The following is a 27,231-nucleotide window of genomic DNA, read 5'->3' as shown; positions in this document are numbered from 1 at the left end:
GACGAGGAAGAGAGCTCAAAAGGCTAGTAGTTCACCCAAGATTTCACGCACAGCCCATAATGGCCATCCAAGATGCTCACAGAGGTCTCACGTTAGTTTGTGATTTTTACTAACTATTCAACAAGATTCATGGTGGATATTAATAAATTCAGATTTACTTTCCAAATCCTACAATAGCCGAGGTAGGGGCCATTCTTCAAATTTGGGGAGAAACATTCCTCCTACACAGGATCGGTTCCTTTTGTCCTGACACATTTGCTTCTGCGCACCTATCTGGTCACGGTCCATACTTTACACGATCATGATGTCTTATCCTTCGCCTGCCCTTGCTGCTCCGCTCTTCTGTAAGTATCAACACACACGCTCAAAGACTTCGTTTTTATATTGTTTTAGATTAATTCTGAATACATTTTCAAATGTAACGATACTTCCCAATGTGCATTCCAAAGGATATTAACTAGTTTTGTGCAAAACCTGAACTGGGTGGTGGTGGTGAACACAGCGTCTCCTGCAGCCACATAAGATGGAGAAATACAGGATTTAGAAAAATTAACTTTCCGGCAGAGTTCCAAACGCCTTCATATGCTTAAGGAGCCCTCGGAACATCTCCGAAGGAAATACAGTTTAATAACTTGTTGCATTTCCTCAAGTCATCTGACCATACTACACACTCCCTCCTTTACTGATCTTTTGTTCTGTATTTGGACTCGCCTTTGATCCCTACACGGACCACCTACCACAGTTTCATCCCAGTCCAAGAGAACCAACACTATCATAAGATTATTATTTCTAAAATATAGCATTCTCTCTGTGACTTTGATTATGTCATGTTCTCCATAACGGCTCCTAATTGACCATTGGTAAAAAAAAAGAAAAAAAAGTCAAACTTTGCCCTGGCCAGATAGCTCAGTTGCTTAGAGCATCATCCCAAAGCACAGAGGTTGCTGGTTCGATCCCTGGTCAGGGCACATAACAGGAACAGATCAATGTTTCTGTCTCTCTCGTTTTCTCCCTTCCTCTTTCTAAAATAAAAAAATATAAACATATTTTTAAAAAGTACAAACATCTAAGTTTAATATTTACCCTTGCAGGCCTAACTTCCTTCACTGACCCGTATGCACCAGATTATCTGTTTTAAAAAGTAGACCATTCTCTGCTTACCATCACGCTGTGTGTATATTTTTTGTTGTTGTTCACACAAGTCCTCTTATCACTCTCTGTTCACCTCTTGAGCAGATAAAATCCTACTTACCATTCAAGACTCAGTCGAATGCCTACTCTGTCATGAACCTTCCCTGAATATTCTAAGCTCTTTTATTATTATGGTTTTATCATACAATATATTTTTAAACTATAATTATTTGTGTATATAACTTTCCTTACACTAGACCCTAAGTTCCTTGAGGAACAGGCTGGAGTTTTTTACTTATCTTTTTTTTTTTATTGCTTATCTTTTTTTTTTAACTTATCATTTTTTAAAAATTACAGTTGACATTATAGTTTTTATTTATCTTAATAACAAGTACCAAAACATCTAGCACAATGCCATGCACATCTTAACTGTTCAATATATATTTAACCAATTACAGATGGGTATATAGTAGAGTGGCTATAAAGTATTTACTGCTACACAACACCATGTGAAATGTCATTTACATCATGACCCAGTTTAAGTGAAACATTGTTCACACTTATCCCGTACAGTTCACTTTAATATTTTCCATTCTATTTTATTTCACTTGTTGAAATGGTGGTTGCAATCCACTAAATTGATTTGGCAAGAACCTAAATTATGAAAAGTCTACACCAAGGAATTTAGAGCGTTCTCTCTGTGATTTTGAGACAAGTCATTTATGGTATTTAATTAATTGGGTAAACCCATCATCTTAAGGTAAGCTAGAGTCTGCCGTTCTAAGTTTAGAATACTGCTAAGTGTTGGCTCCAACCTTGACTTTTCTCCATGGTACCTGGTGCCAGCAGTAGGTACAGCAATATGTAAATTTTTTATATAGCAATGATGACTAGGATCACAGTAAGATCATTTTATTTTTAGGAATATACCCTAAGAACACCATAGCACTGTTTCAAAAGAAGAAATGCACCCCCATGTTAATGGCTGCATTGTTCACAATAGCGAAGATCTGGAAACAGCCCAAGTATCCGTCAGTGGACAAGTGGATTAAAAAGCTTTGGTACATATATACTATGGAATACTACTCAGCCATAAGAAATGATGACATCGGATCATTTACAACAACATGGATGGACCTTGATAACATTATACTGAGCGAAATAAGTAAATCAGAAAAAACTAAGAATTATAGGATTCCATACATAGGTGAGACATAAAAATGAGACTCAGAGACATGGACAAGAGTGTGGTGGTTACGGGGTGAGGGAGAGGAGAGGGAGGGGGTTGGGGGAGGGGAGGAGCACAAAGAAAACCAGTTAGAAGGTGACAGAAGACAATTTGACTTTGGGTGATGGGAATGCAGCATAATCAAATGTCAAAATAACCTGGAGATGTTCTCTCTGAACATATGTATCCTGATTTATCAATGTCACCCCATTAAAATTAATAAAAAAATATTTTTGGTTCTAAATGACATCTTATTCCAAAACCAAAAGTTTTTTTGTCAACGAAACAAAAGTAAGTCTGATTTATAATGACTCAGCAAATCTCCCTTTCTCAAAGACAGCATCTCAGGAAATCTTATGACTCAAAAAAAAAAAAAAAAAAAATGACAAGCAAAAAAAAGAAGCTGGTCACAGAGAGCACATAATGTATCATTTTACTTATTATGAAGTTCAAAAAGAGGCAAAAGTAATCTATGCTGATGAAAATCAATATAGTGGTCCTACTGGAAAAGTGGAGACACAGCTGATTGGACAGGTGACACGAAGGAGCCTTCTGAGTGGTGATTATACACGAGACGCTAGTAGAAATTCATCAAGTTGTATGTTTGAGGTTTTTGTACTTGACTGTGTGTCCATTATGCATCAGTAAAATATTTTTGAAAAATAAGTTCAGAAAAAGACAAGCCAAAAAAGGAAACATATGAGTTTTTTAAAAAAAGCATCCCTAACAGATGGATTATAAAATATGAGTCTCTTGTTTGTGACAAAATGGTTGAGGGGTAGCCATGGTGGGATTTCCCCAACTTCACAGCCTGTCAGTGTCCTTAACCAGCAGGTCAATTGATACATTTCAGATGAGGTATTATACTTTAATAAAATTTATTTTTTATTTTATTGATTTTTAGAGAAAGAGGAAGGGGAGTGAGAGAGAGAGAAACATCAGTTTGTTGTCCTACTTATTTATGCATTCGTCGGTTGATTAGTGCATGTACCCTGGCCAGGCATTGAACCTGCACACCTAATGTATTGGGACAGTGCTCTAACCAACTGAGCTACCAGGCCAGGGTTTATACTGTCTTTAACTAAGAAAAAAAAAATTGAAAATTATACTACAAAATAGTGAAATATTTTTTATTTGTTTCTGGTGAGCTGCTTGACAAGCAATGATTTTTATAGTATTTTCCAAACTGTGATACATGACCCATTAGTGAATTGTAACACCAGATATGAAATGAAATAGAACCGATTATTCAATAAGAATGTCAGTCCTGGCAGAGGAAAAGGTTCAGTGGTAGAGCACTGGCCTGGTGTATGGATGTCCCAGGATGTTCCAGGTTTAATTCTCAGTCAGGGCACACAGGACAGGCGGCCATGTGTTTTTCCACCCCTCCTTTTCCCCCTCCCTCTCTCTCTTCCCCTCCTGCAGCCATGGCTTGAATGGTTCAAGCAAGTTGGCCCGGGGTGCTGAGGATGGCTCTATGGCCTCTCCTCAGGCACTGAAATAGCTTGGTTGCTGAGTAACTGAGCAGCTCCCCCAGATGGGCAGAGCATTGCCCTGTAAGGGGGTTGTCTGGTGGATCCTGGGCAGGGCGCATGTGGGAGCCTGTCTCCCCACTTCCCGACTTCTCACTTAAAAAAAAAAAAAAGAAAAGAATGCCACAATGCAGAAAAGATAAGTAATTCTTTGAGACTTTTGTTTCAGTTCTACATGTGAGTGGGGTGAAATAAAATGTATTCCTATTGTGGATTCCTGTGGGGAAAGAAAACAAGAAAGCCAACATTTTATTAGGATATCTTCTTTATGCTGAAGAGCACAATACAACAAAGGAAATCTTATAAATGGCTATTTCCCAACACTCTGAGCTGCAGACAGTAAATTATCGGCTAGCGGAAGACCTTGCACAACTACCGTCAGCACTTTGCTTTTGCTGGCAAAGTATCATAGGCTGAATACCGTCTTATCTGTCCTAAAATCATATTGGCGAGAAGGAAGTAAATTACTGCTTTGGAGCATGAGTACTTCTTTGCAGCTGCTATGAGAGCTTCGCATGCTCCTCCAAAGTGCTCTGAATTCCCCACTTCACTTAGGGCTAGCCACCCAATCACTGTTGCTGTTCCTAGCAAACGGGCATGGCAGCTTTGAGAACTGTTTGGCAGTAAGAAGACAATGCTTCACTGTCAATATTAAGCAGGTAAACTTACACCATCTAAATCACTGGAAGAAAAACTGTGCTCTCACACCTCCAGCTTTCCTACCCCTAAATGCTACAGGATCAGTTCTGAAAAATCAGCAGCTCCCTCCTGGGAGACCTGGGTGATCTGAGAGCTGCCCAGCCACCAGGGCTTGGGGAACTAACTCTCAGTCTCAACAACAGGAACCGTCATTCATTGCTGGCGGAAATGCGGTACCGCACAGCCACTTGGGAAGGCTGCTCGGTGGCTGCTTACACACTAAGCGCCCTCTTACCATACGGTCCAGCAGTTGCACTCCTTGGTATTTACTCAAGGGGTTTGAAAATATATCCACACAAAACTCTGCACATGAATGTTTGCAAGCAGTCTTAATCATAACTGTCACAACTTGGTAGGTGAATGAATAAATTGTGATACATCCAGAGAATGGAAGATTAATCAGTGCTAAAAAGACATGAAGAGACATAGAGGAACCTTAGCTTTATATATTACTAAGTGAAAGAAGCCAATTTGAAAAGGCTATTACATACTGTATGGTTCCAACTCAATGACCTTCTGGAAGGCGTGTAACTACGGCAACAATAAGAAGATCGCTAGTTGCCAGGGGCGAGACTGTGGGGTGCGGGGAGATGAACAGGTGAAGCACAGGGGATTTGTAGGGCAGTGAAACTAGTCTGTATGATACTATGATGATCAATACACATCATTATGTATTTGTCCAAAGCCACCAAGAGTGAACCATAATATGCACTACGCACTTCAGGTGATTTGATGTCTCAGTGAAGGGCACTGATTGCCAACCTTTATCATCCCACAGCACACATAAACTAATTAATAAAATTCTATACTTTTTGCTGACGTGAAAAAAATATTTGGTATAATTCTGATTCTTTCACAGCAGACAGAGATTGTTGTGTTGGCTGTTGTTGTTTTTTAACAGGGAAAAGAGGTCAGCACCCCCAAGTAAGTAGTCAGGTACTGCATGTTTTAAAACGTTTGGCAGCACACCGGTTGGAAATGGCTGGTGCCGGTTCATCGACTGTAACCGATGTACCACTCTGGCACAGGAAGTCTCTGAAGGGAGGCGGTGCATGTGCGAAGGCAGTGAAAATACGGGAAATGTCTGTATCTTCCCTCAATTTTGCTGTGATTCTAAAACTGCTCTATACATATAAAGCTTTAATAGAAGAAAAGGAATGATTTATTATACTCACGAAAAGTATACGATAACTAGAAATGAATCTAATAAAGTTTAATAAAGCTTATATTGAAAAAAATATATCAAATATACTATATGCTATTCAAAAAGATAGAAATAAACAAAAAGCCAAAACATGATTACAGATAGAAATATTCAAATTTATAAAGATATTCAGTCTTCCCAAAATAATATATAAATTCAATACATCAAAATTTTTGCTAGAACATATATGGACACAATAAGAGCAAAGATTAGCCAAGCAATATTTACAAAAAAGAAAGAGGTGGGAGAATGGGCCTTAGCAGATATTAAGACTTATGATGCTAGCCCTGGCCGGTAGCTCAGTAGATAAGGCATCAGCTAGCATATGGATGTTCTGGGTTCGATTCCTGGCCAGGGCACACAGGACAAGCAACCATCTGCTTCTCGCACCACCACTTACTCCTTCTCTTCTCTTACTCTTCCTCACCTGCAGCCAGTGGCTCAACTGGTTTGAGTGGGGCCTCAGGCCCTGAGGATATAGCTCTATTGGAGCACATTGCCCTCAGGCACTAAAAATAGTTCAGCATTCGACCATCGGCCCTAAGTGGGGTTGCCAGGTGGATTCCTGTCAGGGCACATGCAGAAGTCTGCCTCACTATCTCTCCTCCTCTCACCAAAAGAAAAAAAAACAAACAAGAAAACTTATGAAGCCAAAATCACCAGTAGAATAGAGAGTCCAGAAATGCCCATGTGAATATAGAAATCTTATTCCACTGACCTGGATTGCAAACAATCCTTCTATCAACTGAGATGTGAATTTATATTTTAAAAATTAAATTTAAAAAATATTTGATAAAATATTACATTATATTTATTTTTGGGTTAATTATATACCAATAAAAAGTATAATTGCAACTCAATTCTTACATATTAAAATTTTCAGAATAAAATTTTAACATGTAAGAGCTGATGAATACAGTGAATTGAAACAAATACATTTTAATTTATTTAAATTTTTATAAGAAAATGATAGCTTGATCATAAAAGATTTTCAAGTATGCTGTAAGCTTGAAATTGTAATATATCAGGATAACATTCTAGGTTGATGTGGAATAGAAATAAGAGTTGCCCTGGCTGGTTGGCTCAGCGGTAGAGCGTCGGCCTAGCGTGCGGAGGACCCGGGTTCGATTCCCGGCCAGGGCACACAGGAGAAGCGCACATTTGCTTCTCCACCCCTCCGCCGCGCTTTCCTCTCTGTCTCTCTCTTCCCCTCCCGCAGCCAAGGCTCCATTGGAGCAAAGATGGCCCGGGCGCTGGGGATGGCTCTGTGGCCTCTGCCCCAGGCGCTAGAGTGGCTCTGGTCGCAACATGGCGACGCCCAGGATGGGCAGAGCATCGCCCCTGGTGGGCGTGCCGGGTGGATCCCGGTCGGGCGCATGCGGGAGTCTGTCTGACTGTCTCTCCCTGTTTCCAGCTTCAGAAAAATGAAAAAAAAAAAAAAAAAAAAAAAAAAAAAAAAGAAATAAGAGTTAACAGAAAAAGGAAAGATGATAAATTTCTGAGAATAAGAATTAATACATGAATTTTCTTTTAAATAAATGATTATGGATATCAAAAGCTACAGTATTTAAGATCCAATTTGATACATTTTAAAAAGTTATATAACAGTTTAAAAAAAAGAGAAATATTTATAATCATTGAAAATCAAACCAAAACACCAACCAAAAGAAAGGTGGTCTAGCTATATGAATAGACTAAGTTAATTTTAAGGCAAGAAATATTCTAGAGAGGAAGAAAGATGGGATAAGAGAGCATCAGGGTCCTCATGACATATTTCTCTCATGCTGTGTTTCTTGATCTGGATGCTGATTATGTGAGGATGGTTCACTGTAACACTTTACAGGGTATATGCCTATGATATGAGTACTTTCTTCAGTAAAATCAGGGATGGGAGTAGCTTGAGGATATAGTGACAGGAGATAAAGACAAAATTTTACTTTTGATTTTAAATTAATCTGTATTTTATAAATTTATCCAAGAAGCAGCGATTCTGTGCATACTTAAAAAAAAACAAGTAAAACATGAAAAAAAAAAGCCAACGTACATGACACATGTCAGTCAAGACTTATGATTTAAGTACAATGGAGATAATTCTAGAGGACATACTCTACCTGTGAGTCTAATATGTTGGAAAGTTCATGGGCTCCAACATTAACTTCATCCAACTGCAAGCAAAACAAGTTTCTGGCAACCTGGACAAAATCTAAAATGGAACAGATTTCAGTAAGAAAATGCCGTTTAACCTCATCTAAATAAATCTTATCTTTTTCTATATGAACTTGAAGCTACGTGTTATAACTAATGCTTAAAATTGAACTTACTTAAATAAGTTGCCTTAAAATTGTATTAACTGAAGTGACAGATAAATGAAAGTTCAAATAAAAAGTAAGACATAAACTGGTTTTAACTTACTTCACTTAAACTTGCTGAAGTTAATAAATCAGTTAAGATAATAATACAGCAAATATATATTACAGGCATAGCTATTCCTCCAACTCTTAAGTTATGAGTAGAAATTTCTCTGAAACTTAGGACAATGACATGATTCACATTTTTTTCTAGCTGGAAGAACGCAAGATTTAATAATAATAATAATAATAATAATAATAATAGCAGCAGCTAATGTTTATGTAGCGCCTCTATATCCTAGGCATGGTGCTTTGCAATTTCATCCTCAGAATTTTATGAGTCAGGTCCTCTTATCTGCTCCATCCTACAGTTTGGGGCTAGGCAGAGGCGGATTTAACAGCGGGCACACCAGGTGTGCCCTGGGCCCCGACTTCTGAAGGGCCCCGCAAAACCCCAACTTGACACTTTTTTCTAATGACACCAAGTTTGGTTTCATATGTGTAATTTTAACATTAACAGTACATAATACTTTTTATTTATTTAAAAATATGGTTAACATATATTTTTATTTTCCCCATCTCTCTCTTTTTTTTAAGGGGCCCAATATTTTCTTCTGCGCCTGGAGCCTCTATTGACCTTAATCTGCCTCTGGGGCTAAGCCAAGTTAATTATCTGAAATCCCCCAGTGCCAGTTGGCAAATAAGTAACAGCACAGGATTCCATTTACGGTCTGACTCAGAGGCATGTCCTGTTGTTTGTTTTAATTTATTGATTTTAGAGTGAGAAAGAAACATCGATTTGTTGTTCCACTTATTCATGGATTCATTGGTTGATGCTTGTATGTGTCTGGACAGAGATCAAACCCACAACCTTGGCATATCTGGATGATGCTCTTACCCAACTGAGCTACCCGGCCAGGGCTGCATAGACTCTTTTTTTTTCTGAAGCTGGAAACGGGGAGAGACAGTCAGACAGACTCCCGCATGCGCCCGACTGGGATCCACCCGGCACGCCCACCAGGGGGCGACGCTCTGCCCACCAGGGGGCGATGCTCTGCCCCTCCGGGGCGTCGCTCTGCCGAGACCAGAGCCACTCTAGCGCCTGGGGCAGAGGCCAAGGAGCCATCCCCAGCGCCCGGGCCATCTTTGCTCCAATGGAGCCTTGGCTGCGGGAGGGGAAGAGAGAGACAGAAAGGAAGGAGGGTGGGGGGGTGGAGAAGCAAATGGGCGCTTCTCCTATGTGCCCTGGCCGGGAATTGAACCCGGGTCCCCCACACGCCAGGCCGACGCTCTACCGCTGAGCCAACCGGCCAGGGCCCTGCATAGACTCTTGATTGGTACATAACACTGCCTGCTGCAGCCCAAGCAAACGATAACCTTCCTTGGACATGAAGTGTGACCTATTTGTTTATCTATCCTGAAATGTTACTATTTTGACTATTATATTGTTAATTTCCAAGAATTCTTTATTTTTTAATTTATTTTGGGGGGGCAGAGAGAGAAAGAGAATAGGGGAGAAGGAGGAGGAAGCATCGATTCCCATATGTGCCTTGACCCAGGGTTTTGAACCAGCAACCTCAGAGTTCCAGGTTGACGCTTTATCCACTGCGCCACCACAGGTCAGGCATCGAAGGCTTGTTTTCTAATTCTCTGTTCCAATTTTATAATATCCTACTCTTATTTCATGGGTGCCTTATCTTGGCTTATTTTTTTAAAGATGTTAGTTATACTGTATTTCCCCATTTATAAGACTCTCCAATGTACAAGACGCACCTTATTTTGGGGGCCCGAAATTTGAAAAAAATATGTATTACATAAAGTTACTGAACTCAAGTTTTATTCATTATAAAATTCATACAACTCCTCATCACTGTCAAAACTCCCATCCATTAGCTTGTCCTCATCTGTGTCTGATGATGAATCAGTCTTCATATATTGCCTCGTCCTCAGTTCCATCTATGGCATTTGAAATGCCACATTTCTTAAATGCAAGTAAAAAAATCTACAACCACTATATAAGACACACCCAGTTTTTAGACCCCAAATTTTTCAAAAAAAAGGTGCATCTTATACATGGAGAAATACATGGTAGTTTTTCTGAAGTTCTCTTCTACTCTTGCAATATTTCGCTTTATCTGAATTCCCTTTTTTCTATTTGTCTGATAGCTGAGGGCTCTATATTTTATTTTGGAGGGTGCCTCCAAATGCCCATTGGCTCTTGGCTGAGAGTTCATATTAGAGAAGAAGGAGGCATCAAAATGTTGACTGAAAATTCTGTGCACATCACTTGCCGTGTCAACTGGCGGATTCCTCCCTAGAGCAATCAGGTGGCCAAGCTGACAGTTTGTCGGGCACCTTCAGAGACTCCTACAGTCTCCCACCTCAGTAGAAGCATGGCTGCGAACTCACTCCACTGAGCGATCTGGAAGCGTGTTGTGAGCAGTAAGTCACCACCATACACGACCCCCAAATCCCCTGGCTGCAACTATAGATCCAAACCTCTCTGGTTTCATTTCTCAAGAGAATACACTGATTCTCCTCTGCAAGTGTAAGGGAGTGCTAGTTGCTGGAGTGCTTGAGAGGGGCAGGGAACAGCGTGGGTAATTGCTCCTTATACTGACTTCCAACAATCCTGCTGTACACGCCCTACCTCCACCCAGCCTTTGGAAGTACCCGATGCTGTCGGTCCTTTTCAGGGACAAGTCAGCTCCTCCCTATTGGGATTTCCTTATGTCTTCAGCTACTTGGGCTTTACCTGCCTCTGCTTATGAATCACTTCTTTCCTGTCCTTCCTAGTGGTTTTAGTATACGTGCAACTGTGTTTCATGGTCCTTGCTATTTTGAGGTGATTTTCAAGAAGAGAGGAGAGCTAATGTATCTTTTTTTTTTTTATCACTTCAAAACCAAGAAGTGAAATTCTTTTTTTTTTTAGCACTACAGATGTTTTTTAAAATGATACAATGTTGAGCCTAGGCAGGATAGGTCAGTTGGTTGGAGCATTGTCCTGATGTGCAGAGGTTGCAAGTTCGATCCCTGATCAGGACACATGCAGGAACAGATATTCCTGTTTCTCTCTCTCTGTCACCTTTCCTCTTACTAAAATCAATCAATAAAAAATTTTTAAATGATACATGTTGCATCTGCTGCGTAAGAATAAAAAATACTAAATGCTGTCAAGGATGCAAAAAACTGTTACATTCCAATATTACTAGGGGCAGAAAAAACATCTCTGGAAAATAATTTATCGATACATATCAAAGACCAAAAACCACTTATGGGCATTTATTCTGAGAAAAAGGAAAACAAAAGTTATGATGTTAACTACAGAATTAATTATAAAATCAACCGCTGAGAAACCATGAGAATTCCCAATAGAGGAACGGCTTAAAATTACAGCGTGTCGACTAAGAACATCAACATCACGCTACCTTTAATAAGAATAGTTATACAGCATCATAAAAATATTTATCATGTAACATTAGCTAAAAAATATTAGAATATCACCATCGAGGATTTAACACTTCCATATTTTGTACTTTTTTATTGTTGTTACTAAAACAATGTTTATGCAAGAAGGGGAAAAAATGTGCTAGAATGACAATATTTTTGAGCCAAAAGATTCTGAGAAAGTTCTCCCTTCCTGCTGACCAGTAATTCTGGCTGAGTCTTTACAATACTGATAGAAAAATTTTGAAATAGATGAGGTCTTATTTTTTTCTCTCCCCGTCTAAAGAGGAACCCTTCATGAAAATGAGTCACAATAACTCTTTAAATAAGGTTATGCGATGAATCAAACGCAGAGATTTTCAACCTTTTTCATCTCATGGCACACTAAAATTCTGCGGTACACCAAAAAAATATTAAATTTTTTGCCGACCTGACCAAAAAAAAAAAATAGGCATAATTAAAAAAATAGGCATGCCTGACCTGTGGTGGCGCAGTGGATAAAGCGTCGACCTGGAAATGCTCAGGTCGCCGGTTTGAAACCCTGGGCTTGCCTGGTCAAGGCACATATGGGAGTTGATGCTTCCAGCTCCTCCCCCCTTCTCTCTCTCTCTCTCTCTGTCTCTCTCTCTCTCTCTGTCTCTCTCTCCTCTCTGTGTCTCTCCCTCCCTTTCTCTCTCCTCTCTAAAAATGAATAAATAAATTAATTAATTAAAAAATAGGCATAATTTTGATTCATTCACACAGGATGACTATTGTGTTGTCTGTTGTCATTTTTTCTTTTGACCAGCTAAGGGAAAAGAAGTCAGCACCCCTGAGTAAACAGTCAGCTATTGCATGGTTACAAATTCTTGTGGCACACCTGTATGCCACAACGCATCGGCTGGAAATCGCTGACATAACACAATGTGCCTAATATTACCTCCAAAAGACACCGTCCCCCTGGGGTCTACTTTCACCTGCTGTCTCAGGGCTTGCTGCTGTTCCTCTGTGGGCTGAATACCAAGGTACTGTAGAGCCTGGAAGGAAAAAACCCACATGAAGCAAATTTTCAACTCTCAAAAGAATAAAACTTTTCATTAGAACTTCATTTTACAACCCAGTGAAAAGAATCAATATCAGAAACCGTGACCCGAATGAGATACCCAGAGAAAGTCTGCTGACTCTGTATGGATTAATTTCCCATAAAATACCACCTTCCCAATTCCACCACCACCTCTGCCCCCCACCCACCCCCAGGCTAGCACTGTAGTTCATACTAAACTTATAAGCATAGTCTTAGACCCTAAACTCAAACTCTTTTTTTTTTAAATAATTATTCCCTTTAATTTCTAGGTTCTTTTTTTAAATTTTTATTTTATTTATTCATTTTAGAGAGGAGAGAGAGAGGGAGAGAGACAGAGAGAGAGAGAGAGAGAGAGAGAGAGAGAGAAGGGGGGGAGGAGCTGGAAGCATCAACTCCCATATGTGCCTTGACCAGGCAAGCCCAGGGTTTCGAACCGGCGACCTCAGCATTTTCAGGTCGATGCTTTATCCACTGTGCCACCACAGGTCAGGCTCAAACTCTTCACTAGTTTAAAATCTGTGAAACGGCAGAAGAAAAATGGCAAGCAAATCTTATTCAATCTGTAACATTATTTTCTATAAATAGTGCTGTAAAGAATGGGTATTTTGTTGATATCTTTCACTTGAGATAAAAAATAAAGTTGATGAAAACTGAATTAAATACAGAGTATTCTGATTTTTGACTTGCTTATGAGGAGGCTTACCTAAATAGTAAACTGGAAAGCTTTCTCTGAAAACTTTCTATCTTCTGCTTTTAGCAACCATAACTGATTAAAAATTCAGACTGTAAGTTGTATTCCAATGTCCACTCTGTCCCTGCTCTTTAGTAATAGAACCACAATATTTAGCTAGAAACACTGTCATCCAACTAAAAGATAGTCCCCAACCTGTTTTGCAGGCTGCTGAGGCCATGTGGTCATGCGTAGGCCAAGGAGATATAAGGCGAAGTCCTGTAAGGAACTTCTGGGAATTCTTTCAAAAGTAGGGGTGGGCACTTCCTGTCCCCTTTTCCATCTCTCTTTGGGCTTAATTAAAACAAAAAGGAAGGAAGGAAGGAAGGAAGGAAGGAAGGAAGGAAGGAAGGAAGGAAGGAAGGAAGGAAGGGAACAGGAAGGAAAAAAGGAAGGAAGGGAGGGAGGGAGGGAAGGAGGGAGGAAGGAAAGAAGAAAGGAAGGAAAGAAAGAAGGAAGGTTGGTTGCTAGATTTCAAGTAGGCACTTGGGTCATGGTTCATGGGTGACCTTGATAAAGATTTTGGAGCAGAGAGACAGTCGGATGTAGAACCTCCGTGACAGTCTCAGATTAACTTCTTACAGGCTTATTTTGGTGTGAGCAAAATAGATTTCTAATGGAGACCATTGCTATTTTATGTTCTCTAGTTATATATATATATATATATATATATATATATATATATATATATATATATATATAGTAAAAGCTAATTTTAGCTAATGCACAGGCCCTGACTGGATGTTCTGTTATTGAATTCTGGCAAGGACATATTCTGTGTCAATCATATCAAAGCTAAAACATAGGTAAAGTTTAATATTGATAATTATCCTTTATAAATTTCTTCTACCTTTGTTCAGTCATTCATCATTTCATTTATTAAATATTTATTTAGTGCTTACTATCCGTCAGGCACAGGGATGCCCAAATAAGATATAGTCACTACTATGGTCTGTAAAGTGAAGATAACATGTAAATGAATGTAATTATTACAATACGTAATTTAATGAAAGTATGTACAAGATACATACACTATGTCCAAAACACACTGGTTAGTGTGTAGATGGCGGGACACAGTGAGAGAAGATGACAGGAGGAAGGAAGAACATCAGGAACAATTCCTTCAAAAGTTAGTCTAGAGCTTAGTCTGCCATTCTAGGCCCACCCTTCCTTGAATAAGATGGAGTAATGATCCTTAATTCTTTGGTGTTCTTTTCTTTCAGTCACAAAAATGTTCCACATTTTCCAAAAAATAAAAATAATAATACAAAGAACACCCATGTACTTGCTAACATCAAATCCTCATTAATGTTTGTTTGAAATTTATATTTATTTTTAAGACAGAGGTATTAATAACTTAGCTGAAAGCTTTCTCCATGGTTCCTCAACAGGAACCACGGTCCTAAGGTTGATACGTCCTTCCTGTCCATAATTTGATGCCATTAACACACGAATCCTCTAATAATATGCACTCTTGTGTAATTAAAATTTTACATGCATAGTTAAGTACTAAAGGATATTCTTACAGATTATTTTTATTTTTTTTCTTCCATATTATGATTTCACAGTTTCTCAACAGTTTGCAAACGAGCTCAATTATTTTGGCTTGAAATGGTATCCCGACTGCATAAATAGATTGCGATTTATTAGCCATTCCTTGATTGATGGTCTTTTATAATTATTCCAATTTGGTTTTCATTATAAGACATTATATATGTCTTTGTGTACAGACATCTCTACAGTATATCCCTAAAAGAGGAAATGTAGAGTCATACATAGTCAAATTTATAAGGTATTGTAAAATAACTCTCTAAACTGGTTCTACCAAACCATTTATGCACACCAGTAGTATATAAACATTGCCATTTTTCTACACTCTTAACAGCAGTTTATATTTTCACACTGTAATTATTGTCAGTATGTTGTATATGAAATAGTATGTTGTTTGTTAATTTGAATTCTCCTAATTACAAGTGAGAGTAAACTTCTTTTGCATGTTGATTAGCAATATTTTTGACTCAGAAATTACTTAGCAATATGTTTTAAATTTTCATACACAGAGTTTTAAGAAGTAATTTTTGTTAGGGATTCCTAATTTGGTGGCATTCTCCCAATTGTGAAAACCAAAAATATCTTCAGACATTGCGAATGTCCCCTGAGGCAAAATTTCACATCACTGTCCTTGGGAACCACAACTCCATCGACAAACAGTATTAACTATTAACAGCTTATTGTACAATTTTTCTGACCTTTTTCTATGATAATAGCAACTATAGATAAAAAATATATAAATCATGTATTATTTGCAAAAATTAAATTACACTAGTATATAGAGTGTTCTATGGTTTTTAAAACTATCAATATAGCACAGCTTTCTGCTCTGTAGATTTTAGATCTTTCACGTTTTTTAAAATTGTTTTAATTGTATATTAAAGCTTAACATTTAAGTATATTTATATCAGTTTCCTTTTTTCCTTTTTTTTTCTTTTTTTAAGTGAGAGGAGGGCAGATACAGAGACACACCCACATAAGCCCTGATGAAATCCACCCAGCAACTCCCATCTGGGGCTGATGCTCAAATCAACTGAGCTAAACCTCAGCGCCCTGGGCCAACGCTAGAATCAATTGAGGCACTAGCTGTGGGACGGAAGGGGAATGAGAAGGGGAATAGGGAGGGGAAGAGAAGCCCTAACCAGGGATCAAACCCAGGACATCTGCATGCTGGGCCAGTGCTCTATCCACTGAGCAAACCATCCAGGGCCGTTTATATCAGTTTTAAAGGTCCTTCTGAACTTCTCCCCAGAGATAACAATCATACATTGAGATTAGTGTTCCCAAACATTTTATTATATAATATTTAATGTATACTAAAAACATAGATTGTATGTAACAAACACGTATATGTTAAAGCAGGACAATAAAATAAAACATCCATGAATCCATTTAAAATTATAAAACTGCCAACACAAAAATTTCCATACTATATTTTAAAATGGTTTGTCACACACATATACCCCTAACATGGTATTTTATTCTGATGGTTTTCAGCTTCATAAAAATGCTATAGATTGTCGTCTGAAACTTGCTTTTCTCCTGCATTCATCCATGTGGTTATATGCTATTATAATATTAATGCATTCAATTTTACTGACAAATATAATATTTAATTAGATCAACATGCCATAATTTATTCATCCTCCTGTAGATAGATGGACAATGGGGTTTTCTGCTTCCCAGCAAGCCTGCAATTAACCGTTTGAGTAGTGAGTTTTTTGTTAACCCTCTGAGTGAGAACGTTCACGAATGTTCATACTACGCAAAGGCTTAATAAACCTGTACATATCTACTACAGCACGTGGGTAAAAATTCCTGTAGGGTAAATACCTAGGAGTAGAATTGGTGGGTCTTTTTCTGATTGATTTGTAAAGTTCTTTACATACTTAGCATTTTATAGGATATGTGCATTACAAATGTTTTCTCCTAATTTTTGGCATAACTTCTCACTTTTTAGTATTCTCTTCCTATGGTTTTTAATATTCTCTTCTTCTTATGGAGCTTCTTCTGGACAATTCCCAGGCATCTTTTTACACCATTACTTCATATTTTTATAAATATATATTATGAATAGTTTTTAAAATATTTTAAGGTTTGATGTTTGTAGAATATAAATGGTGCCATCTTATACATATCAATCAGTGACTGTTTTATTAATAGCAGATTTATTGCTACATAACTCACATCTCACAAAATTCACCCTGTTAGTGTACCGTTAAGTGGCTTGGAGAATATTCCCAAAGTTGTACATCAGTCACCACTAACTCTAGAAAATTTTATCACCTCTGAAAGGAAACCCCATACCCATTAGCAGCACTTCCTATTTCCCTGTCCCCCCAGCCCCAGGCAACAACTAATCGATTTCTGTATGTATGGATTTGCCCATACTGGACATTTCATACAAGGAGAATCATACCATTTGTGGCTTTTTGTGTCTAGTTTCTTTCATTTAGTTCTATGTTGTAGCATGTATCAGAACATCATTCATTAGCTGGTCCAATAATAATTCATTGTGTGTGTGTGTGTGTGTGTGTGTGTGTGTGTAGATAGATAGATAGATAGAGATATAGGTAGATATACACACATAAACAGACATATTGCATTTTGGAGTTACGAAAGATGAATCAAGAATAAAGGTTAGTCCTGACCAGGCTGTGGCGCAGTGGACAGAGCACCAGACTAGAACACAGAAGATACAGGTTCGAAACACCGAGGTTGTCGGCTTGAGTGGGGGATTGCTGGCTTGAGTGTGGGATCACAGACATGACCCCATGGTTGCTGGCTTGAGCCCAAGGTCAATGGCTTGAAGCCCAAGGTTGTTGGCTTGAGTAAGGGGTCCCTCATTCTTCTGTAGCTCCCTGGTCAAGGCACATATGAGAAAGCAATCAATGAACAACCAAGATGCTGCAACAAAGAATTGATGCTTCTCGTCTCTCTCCCTTCCTGCTTATTTGTCCTTATTTGTCCCTCTCTCTCTCTCTGTCACCAAAAAATAAATCATAAATAAATAAATTAATAAATAAATAAATAAAAGTTAGGAACAAGATATTATTATTATAAACACTGAGTAGATAATAACAAATTAGAAACTCAGTGAGTATGAGTGAAACAGCAGATGGCTGCAAACAAAGAGAACTTGAAGAAAACTGTCCACTAACACTAAATACTGGGGAAGAGCAGGCATCAAAGCTGGGAAGGGGCTAATCAGAGCTAACGCATTATAAGTGCCTTGAACATTTGAAAGAAGGGTAAAGGTTCTGAGTAACTTTTATATTGATTCAGTTACATATGAATGTCAAAAATATAAGGGAATCACTAAAACAATAGCAAGAGAAGGGTATAATTTCTAAACAAGTTGGAAAAGAAAAATAAAATGCAAAATAACCAAATAATCCAACAGAATCAAACCAATGAATAAAACAAAGAGAGGGATAAAAAGAGTAACAGAGAATACTTTTAAAACAAGATGATAAAATAAATCTAACCGCTTTATCATTAGACTAAATGTATATAACATACAGGGAGCAATGGGAACTCTTACATAACAAAAGAGGGAATGGAAGTGGACAGAAACCACGTTAGAAAACCATTTGCCAATCCAAGAATCATTTTCTGAGCATAGGCGATGAGCCAACCATTTTTTCTAGGAGCTGGAGACACAGAAATGAAAACTTGGCAACATCTCAAGTAAAGCTAGATGTAAACAAACTCTTTGACTTCACAATATTTTAGTAATTAACTTTTAAAAGCATGTACATGGTAAACTCAAACTATAGAATGCTGTTGTTATCCTCTTGGGGCGAGGGAAGGTACACGATAAGGAGAAGAACTGTCATTCTTAGCTGGGTGGAGGTTCCACGTGTTTATTATTCTTTAAATTATACAGGTATAATATCATTGTTTTTGTGCATAATTGATATTTTCATGGAAAGATACAAAACTAATTTTATTTTATTTTATTTTTTTTACAAAACTAATTTTATAAAAGCAATGCAAATAAAGCACCAATCACAGATGTTACTCAATATATGGTGATTCTTATTATATGATATTAAGCAATAATAAAGTTGCAAAATGAAATTAAGTGTAAGTGTAAATTGAAAAGTGTAAAGTTTAGTTTAGAACTAAACTTTATAATAGGTCAAAGTTTTTTTGAATGTAAAATTTATTCTACTCCAATATAGCATGTCAGTGAGACAAGCTCATGAATTTAAATTGGAAGTAATTTATTTTTGATGAAAGAGTAGGTTTAATAATTTATTGAGGCCCTGGCCAGTTGGCTCAGAGGTAGAGAGTCAGCCTGGGTGTGTAAGTCCAGGTTCAATTCCCAGTCAGGGCATTCATGAGAAGTGACCATCTGCTTCTCCACCCCTCCCCTTTCTTCTATCTCTTGTTCTCCCACAGCCATGGATCCAGTGGTCCGAGCAACATTGGCCCTGGGTGCTGAGGATGGCTACACAGCCTTGCTATGAGCACTAGAATAGCTTGGTTGCCAAGCAACAGAGCCGCAGCCCAGAAGGCAGAGCATTGCCAGGTAGAGGCTTGCCGGGTGGATGCTGGTCAGGGTGCATGCAAGAGTCTATCTCTGCCTCCCCACCTCTCACTGAATAAAATAATAATAATAATAATTTAATCTTTTAGCCTTAAAAATGCAAATGTATTAATTGAATAAGAACTGTCCTTAACTTTTACTGATGTCTGAGAGAAGAATTTAAAGATGTCACTTTTGTACAATATTAGTCACAATCTTCCCAATCTAATAACAAAGAATATCTCATTACTATAATCAGACATTGAGTATGCTCTGCTCACTACAGCTTTCTTCAAATGTTACAGAAATGGCAAGAGGTAAAGTAAATACCAGCGAAATGGCATCTGTATCCCAAAGCATCTTGCCCAGGAACAAATATATAGATAGTGTATGGGTGCTTTCAAACCAATTAGTAAATAGTATCTCTATTTGCTATGTTTACCGCACCTACTCATAAATTCAATGTTAAAATCAAATGAGACACATAGTATTTATAAAAATACTTTGAAAAGCAGATCCCTAAATAATTATAGTGAAGTTATTTTTAAAATATCTGTATATAAAAATCATTTTCAGACTATTCACTGAAAGAGGCAATCATTTTTTCAGACAATGAATTAAAAAGAAACTAGTTCAGTGTTAGAAATCACTTTCCAGGAGTATCTGATATAAGACTGTCTACTTACACAAGAACAACAAGGAGGAGTTCAGAAAGAAATGCCATTCGTACCTACGTCCTGACAGGCACTGTCCTTCATCAAATCCTAACTCCCCAGGCCTTTCTTAAAAATTGGACTGAGCAGGGCAATTAATTAATAACTACATAATCAGTCAAAACCTTTTCCTGTGAAATCTTTTACATCACTTATATTCTCGATATTACATGCAATATATTTATAGAAGATAAAAAATAAAGATATAATTTTATTACATGTTAATTTTTTTACATTTTAAATACTTGACCACATCTTTATGTATTACTGAATAGAAAAGTTAAAAATGGAATGGATGAGAAAGTTTAACTTGTCTATAAAGTAGCAACTAAAACAGAAGGACCCAGATGTTATTATCTTAATAGCTAACTATCCAGAAAAGGAGAGCAACTTAGGAAATAACTGGGTAGTGGGACACTGATTTGGATTTTAGAAAAAAATTCTATTAAGAGAAATACAGTTTCAAACTCTGAAAACAAGGAATGCTCTACTAAATACAGTCACTAAAAATATTCTGAATAAAAGCCGGGACGTTGAATAGAGTGCGGGCATCTTTTGCTGTAAAACTGCTGTTTTATTTTTCTACAAAAACAATCGATTTGCTTAGGCTAAAAGGAAAACCCAAACTAGACTTCTGATTCAGTAATCAAATAACTTAGATTGGATTTAGATGCTTTTTATATCTTTAAGAAAATTAGAGATTTAAAAATATATACTGCCCACAAAAATTTGGGGGTCAGGGACGTGCAGATACTCCAGTACTTTCAGCCTTTTGTTTAGTGCATTCTCACCAATGAAGTAAAGTTGGTTTTGCATCTTATTTGCATAATTGAACAACTTTCTTTGACTTGTCATTTGCTTTACTGATGTTCTTGTTTAATAAAAAAAAAAAATCAATCAAATGCTTTTTTCTATCATTTCATATTCATTTTGAAATGTCCCCTACTGTTTGTGAGCAGTAGATATATCATGCACTAAAAAATTGGAAGTAAAGGAATAAAGGTTGCTAGGTGGCCCTTAGCTGGGTAAGTTTCTATTTATCCAGACAAATGGTTAGCAGTTCATCTTTAGTGTCTAGAAATGTATATTAAACCAATATCATTTAAAAAACAATAACTATTCATTTTTAGCTATTGATAGATATATTTTTAAGCCTCAAACATTTTATTTAAAAAAATGATAATATTAACTGATTGCAAACTTTGCCCTTAACTAGTATATTTTAATCAAAAATAAAGAGAGTACAAATTAGCAAGAGATACTCAGGATTTTGGAAATATCAAAAGGACATCTCAAGTGTCTAATCAATCAGAAAGTTTCACTGAGCACAGACCGGGTATTCAAACAGTGGCTGGAATTCAGAGCACTGTTATGAAGAGGCTTTATCTCATTGACAAAACAAGATACAGAAAAGATAATAGGGAACTACAAAGTGATGTACAGAGGTACAAAATAAGGCAATACTGCCCTAACTATAATAGTTAGCAAGGTCTGGACAAGGCAGATGGAACCGAGTCAGAATGTGAACAATGGGCACGATTCAGATTGGCAATGCAAAGGGCGCTGTGAAAGGACCACACACAGGTACAATGTGGGAATAAACGCACTGTGTATTCATTCTAGCTATGCATTCTCATACTCCTCTAAAATGCAAAACATTATCATCCGCAAAATACAACAGGAAAGTAGAGGCTGGGGACTTTGAACACAAAACCCTTTTTTATATTAAAAAATAAAAGACATAGCCCATTTTTGCTATCAGCTCCCAGGTAACCTGACAAGAACCAGTCTTAAAATGCTTTTCTACTTTTAATTTTTCCTTTTCATCACCTTAAGTTTCTTTTCCGTAGAGACGCCTGCAGTGGTTTACTCTCCCGGGACGATTGCTTTGTGCTTTAGTCTATTCTTACCATCTTAACAGCTAGTGAGCCTCTGGCTACCTTGTCCTCTAGGATTTGGTTTCCCTTCACTTTTTAAAAAATTGAACAAATGGAGTATTACTTGCACTTACTGCTATTACATGTGAAGTCTACTAGACTTTGTCATAATTTATTCCACACTTCGTTGGAGTCTCCATTGTAAAACACCACCTTTGTCTTATTTATACACAGAAGGGAACAGATTCATCTGAATGTCAACTGAGTAACAAAAGGTTTTATTTTGCTTTTGTACTAGAAATACAACATGGACAACATGAACTGCCCAACTCAAACAGGAATGAATGAATTTAAAATCCAAACTGCCATTCATTTAATTGCAAATCAATAACTCTTCCAGAAACGAATGGTTCTAGTTGTTTCTCCTCTCCAAGAAGGAGGCTCCTTCCTTGCTGTTGTTTTATGGAAGAAAAATGGAAATTGCAAGCTATTTACCATTTCCAGTTTCTCTGCCTTAAGGCGAACGGAGAAATCCAGGGAAACCTTCCTTCCTTGTAGTCCACAATCATCAGTCCGGGCAGGGGCCGCGTCTAAGAGACAACAGGGTGCACATTAATTGGAAATTTAATTGGAATAGAAATTTTCATTTGACAGGATGTGTTCTGAGCTCCTGCTGTTCAAAAATAATTCTGGCTAATCAGTTGGCAGTTTTCACTTTAGTTTTCATGGTTTTTTTCGTTAAATCTAAAATGTATCATACAAACCAGCTTTACTTAAGCCCTTAAAATAGATGATATAAAAAGAGTGGCCAATTATTCATTAAGTCCAATGGAAAAATATTAATTTAAAAGACAAACAAATATCCTACCGCTACTACCTTGTTATCACAATGCCTTACTAATTGTAAGATGAAAAACCTTTTTTTTTTTTTTCCTTTCAAAGCAAGTAATATTGTCTGTGAAATTCAAAAAAGATCATGATATTTCTTTGGCTGGCAAAAGTGGTTTTGTTATGTGAGTTCTGGAAGTATGATAGGAAAACTCACAAATGCAAATTGTTTCAAGTTTACACATAAACTATAATAGACTTGCAACTTCTTGAACTAAAAATTCTATTTTTTGTTTTAAGGTTATGTTTCAAGTAGCATAAGTGGACTTTTCACGAGTGGAATTTATATGACATTATTTAGCGCCTTCTCGATCTACCCTGATCATTTAGATTAATTCATTGTCCTTGTTGAATGAATAAGACAGCAGGTGACACCTGGGGCTAGGACTTGAGGTACATTATTTGTTTTAATATGCCAAAGTTTAGAAAACAAAGTCCTCTAATTCATGTCACTCCTTACATCTAAATTGTCACTATTCTAAATACACTTTTAAATGATATTTGACTAGTTCTGCATAGAAACAAGAGGAAGAGAAAAAACTTTTTAAAATGTCACATCTTTATGCAGTGTTTTAATTTTTTTTTAATTTCTCAGAGCATCTGTCTCTAAGTACAAAATGATTTGCATTCTCTTAAGAACATAAGAAGTGCATAGGAAAATAAACAGTCTTCCTCTAAACCTTTAACACATCGTTAACATTCTATGTAAAGTCTGGAATAGAACTTATGTGTGTCAAGATCATAAAAAAATGGCTATGGACTTTTAGCTTCAAATGGAACCAAATGCTGAGAAAGACAGTTTTAGTATAAAATAATTTTTATGATTTCGATAAAAGCAACAAAGTTCCCTTTGTTAGTGTGACGTTTGATTGTTGGCCATGGGATAAAATATACCATACGTACTTTTTCCTTTTTCTTTTAATCTAATGGCAGAACCAGCTCCCCATTCTCCTTGCTTGGCGCCCTGCCAATAAAACAGCTCTAATCTCTCCCTTGCAAACCTCGATGTTCAGTGTTTGGCTTTACTGGGAAACAGGTGGGGAGACCCTTGCCCGATTCGGTTCTGTTTGGTTCCCTAACATTAAGAGAAATTCTCCGCCGAACCTAAAGTACGGTGTAAACAGGAAGGTGGAGGGGCGTGGCGTGAAAGACCAAACAGCAGGTAAGTCAAACTCCAGTTTTCGTTTTTAAAGCTGGGGCTGTGAGGCTTGACAATGACGTTCAGTGTGGTGCCTGACTTATCTATAATCAAGGCACACTAACACTGGGTGGACTCAAGCTATCCTACTTACGGTCTCAGACCAAGACAAACCCTGGGCGTGCATGACTCGGTTGGAGTTCAAGTGTGCACTTGGCGAGGGGCTGAGAACGAGAGAGCTCAGGGAGAGAGGGGGAGGCTCAGGGACACGCACACCATGCACACACACCGAGGCAGACATTGTCACTTGTGTTTTCCTACATCTGAGCTTAAAACGTTGCTGTGTGACAGTGGAAATAACTCAAGATTAGCTCTTCTTTATGCTTACTTTTTAGCCAAGCAATACACTAAGAATCTAGCCCGAGATCACATAGCTAGCAGGTGACCACGTCAGGGCTCTGCTCTCCTGTGACTCCCCGAGCCAGTGTTCTTAAATGCATCACTACCCTTCACTGTCAGCTTTCTCACCTGTAACCCAACGAGAAAAAACCAGACCAACTTACAGGAATTGTAAAGGTAAAATCAAACTCAGAAAACTACTCTGGATCTTGATACAGAGACATTGTATTTAGATAGGGGATTTAATGTAAAATTATACTAACCCTCCGTTTACTAGTATGCATCATGGCTGAACGAAATCTCACTTTCTCTCAGCCAACCTCCCCTTAAACCTTTACTGTCCGGCCGAAGCCTTGGGAGGACCTGCACGTACAGCCAGGTGCTTTGTGCTTCGGTGACTCAGAGCCCCGTGCCCCGAGAAGCCCCCAGAGGCAGCCTCCTCATTTGCCGGTGGCATCTCTCCATTCCAGCCTCAAACTGTTTATTGCTCTTCTCGAAGGGAGTGAGATTTCTCAAAGTGTGGCTTATTATTCTCTTGGGTAGGGGCCCCCAAACTGCGGCCCGCGGGCCACATGCGGCCCCCTGAGGCCATTTATCCGGCCCCCGCTGCACCTCCGGTAGGGGCACCTCTTTCATTGGTGGTCAGTGAGAGGAGCACAGGATCCATCCTCATCCTGTGCTCCGGGAGTACTGTATGTGGAGGCGCCACAAAGCGCAGCATGGCTCACGTACAGAACTACTTCCGGTGACGTGGGATGCATGCATCATGGCTCCGGAAGCACGTCATATCACCTGTTACGGCTAGCAGTGACAAATATGGAACCGGACATTGACCATCTCATTAGCCAAAAGCAGGCCCATAGTTCCCATTGAAATACTGGTCAGTTTGTTGATTTAAATTTACTTGTTCTTTATTTTAAATATTGTATTTGTTCCCATTTTTGTTTTACTTTAAAATAAGATATGTGCAGTGTGCGTAGGGATTTGTTCATAGTTTTTTTTATAGTCCAGCCCTCCAACAGTCTGAGGGACAGTGAACTGGCCCCCTGTGTAAAAAGTTTGGGGACCCCTGCTCTTGGGTCTTCTCTTCCTGTGTCTCTTTTTAGGAGCCAAAGAGAGGGAATGTTTTATAACGGTGGAATGAATCCTATTTGGTTAATACTCTGAACTCTTCCTGGCCATTTTCCCCTATTCCTGCTTTGCTCCAATTACAAATGCCTCAGTGCAGGAAAAGGAAGGCTCCCATTATTCTCAAGTCAAAGGAACGATTGTGTTTCTTTACTTGGCGATTCTTGACTGATTTCCTTAGTAGCGTCTTGAGCATGCTTAATTTTAAGCTCACGTACGAGCTCATGCTTTACTCAGCTGATGGCAATAGTAAATGACCCTGGGTTCTGAAATAAGAAATTTATACAGTAGAATACTTTTAAAAACATATTCAAGTATTATGTGGATTTTAGAAGTCTAACCAGCAGTTTTATACTTTGGAATGATTTTCAGATGGGAACTGGGGTAGACTTGTCTCATTAAGTTTATTTTTGTTCAGGTTAACATTAAAACTCATTTATGCTTTTTGAATAAATGTCAGCTGGCTAAAGGAAGCTAGATGTCATGGTTAAGAATCTAATTTGGGAACAATCTATAATTAAGTACTAATAACAGATACATCACAATGTATATAAGTTACCTAGAGATAATTTAGAGTTGACTTTGGTTTTCGCCCCAGAAACTGGCCAACTATATTTATGTGTAAGTAAGAAAATGGGACTAAGTCAACGCTATTTCTATCTGAGAAAATGTTCCAGTTTAATTGTATTGTAATATGCTTTACATACAGCTCACTCACTCATCTACATTGTTCATTCAATTACTGTTCTATTACAAGCCTAGCATTGTTTCTGACAGTCGCTGATGGAAACTCACAAAAAGTGTTTCATTACTCCAGGACCCCTTTGCTCCATTCAGACCTGCCTCCCAGGGTCACCTGGCTTTGAGCTCACCCTTAGTTCTTTGCTTTTGCTCCTGGTGCTTCCTTCTTTTGAGATGAGCTCCTACCTTCATCTATCAATTGAGGTTTACCACCTCCCTCAAGATCTGAATTTTATGTGACTTCCACCAAGAATTTTCGCATAGTGTGGCAAATCTGCTACTGTGTACCAGTTTTAGGGTCGGGGGCAAGATGCAAAATTGAATTAAAGGATGAAAAAGCTTCTACTTCTGCTCTAAGAACATGCATGCCCTGGAATATCTGAGCTACACTCTAATCTGCAGATTTTGTAATATTAATAATAATAACAATAACAGCAACAGTTGCTGCCCTTACACTATGCACCAATTACAATGGGAACAACACACATCATCTTGTCTGATACTCATAACAATCCCACGAGGCAACTGCTTCAATGTTACACAACTAGTAAGGCGGGAGCAGAGATCTGAACCTTGAAGTGAGACAGGGGAGGGTGACACTGGACTCCACCTTGATGAAAGAACTCCATCATAGAGGCCTGACTATAAGTCCCTGCTTTCAATAACCGTATCCTTAAAGGAAAGGATGTACGCTGACAATATCCTTCTTAACATCATGATCTGCAACATAGTTGTTCTGTTGATGAAATGGCAACCAGAATATTTGTGCTATTGTTATTTTACAGGCCCTTTGTGTGGTCCACTGAAATGGAAAATACCCTGTGACTACCCCGGGATCAAGCACCACCAATGATGACAATGACGATGGTGGCACAGTTGA

General features: G+C 38.1%; 1 protein-coding gene across 6 annotated transcripts in view; it reads right to left on the bottom strand.

The window, feature by feature from the left end:
- The window catches only part of STXBP4 (syntaxin binding protein 4), a 171,129-nt gene that overhangs the window by 113,638 nt on the left and 30,260 nt on the right, over positions 1–27,231 (bottom strand). For all 6 annotated transcript variants that reach the window (XM_066263993.1, XM_066263992.1, XM_066263996.1 and 3 more), the window contains 3 exons: positions 22,553–22,647; positions 12,509–12,605; positions 7,906–7,997 (listed from right to left, as the gene is read on the bottom strand). In XM_066263993.1, the coding sequence (XP_066120090.1) occupies positions 7,906–7,997; positions 12,509–12,605; positions 22,553–22,647 (284 nt within the window). The remainder of the gene's footprint in view (positions 1–7,905; positions 7,998–12,508; positions 12,606–22,552; positions 22,648–27,231) is intronic.

This window comes from Saccopteryx bilineata, chromosome 2, assembly GCF_036850765.1.
Source record: "Saccopteryx bilineata isolate mSacBil1 chromosome 2, mSacBil1_pri_phased_curated, whole genome shotgun sequence".
NCBI classification, from domain to species: domain Eukaryota; kingdom Metazoa; phylum Chordata; class Mammalia; order Chiroptera; family Emballonuridae; genus Saccopteryx; species Saccopteryx bilineata.
This window is presented reverse-complemented; position numbering and strand designations above follow the sequence as displayed.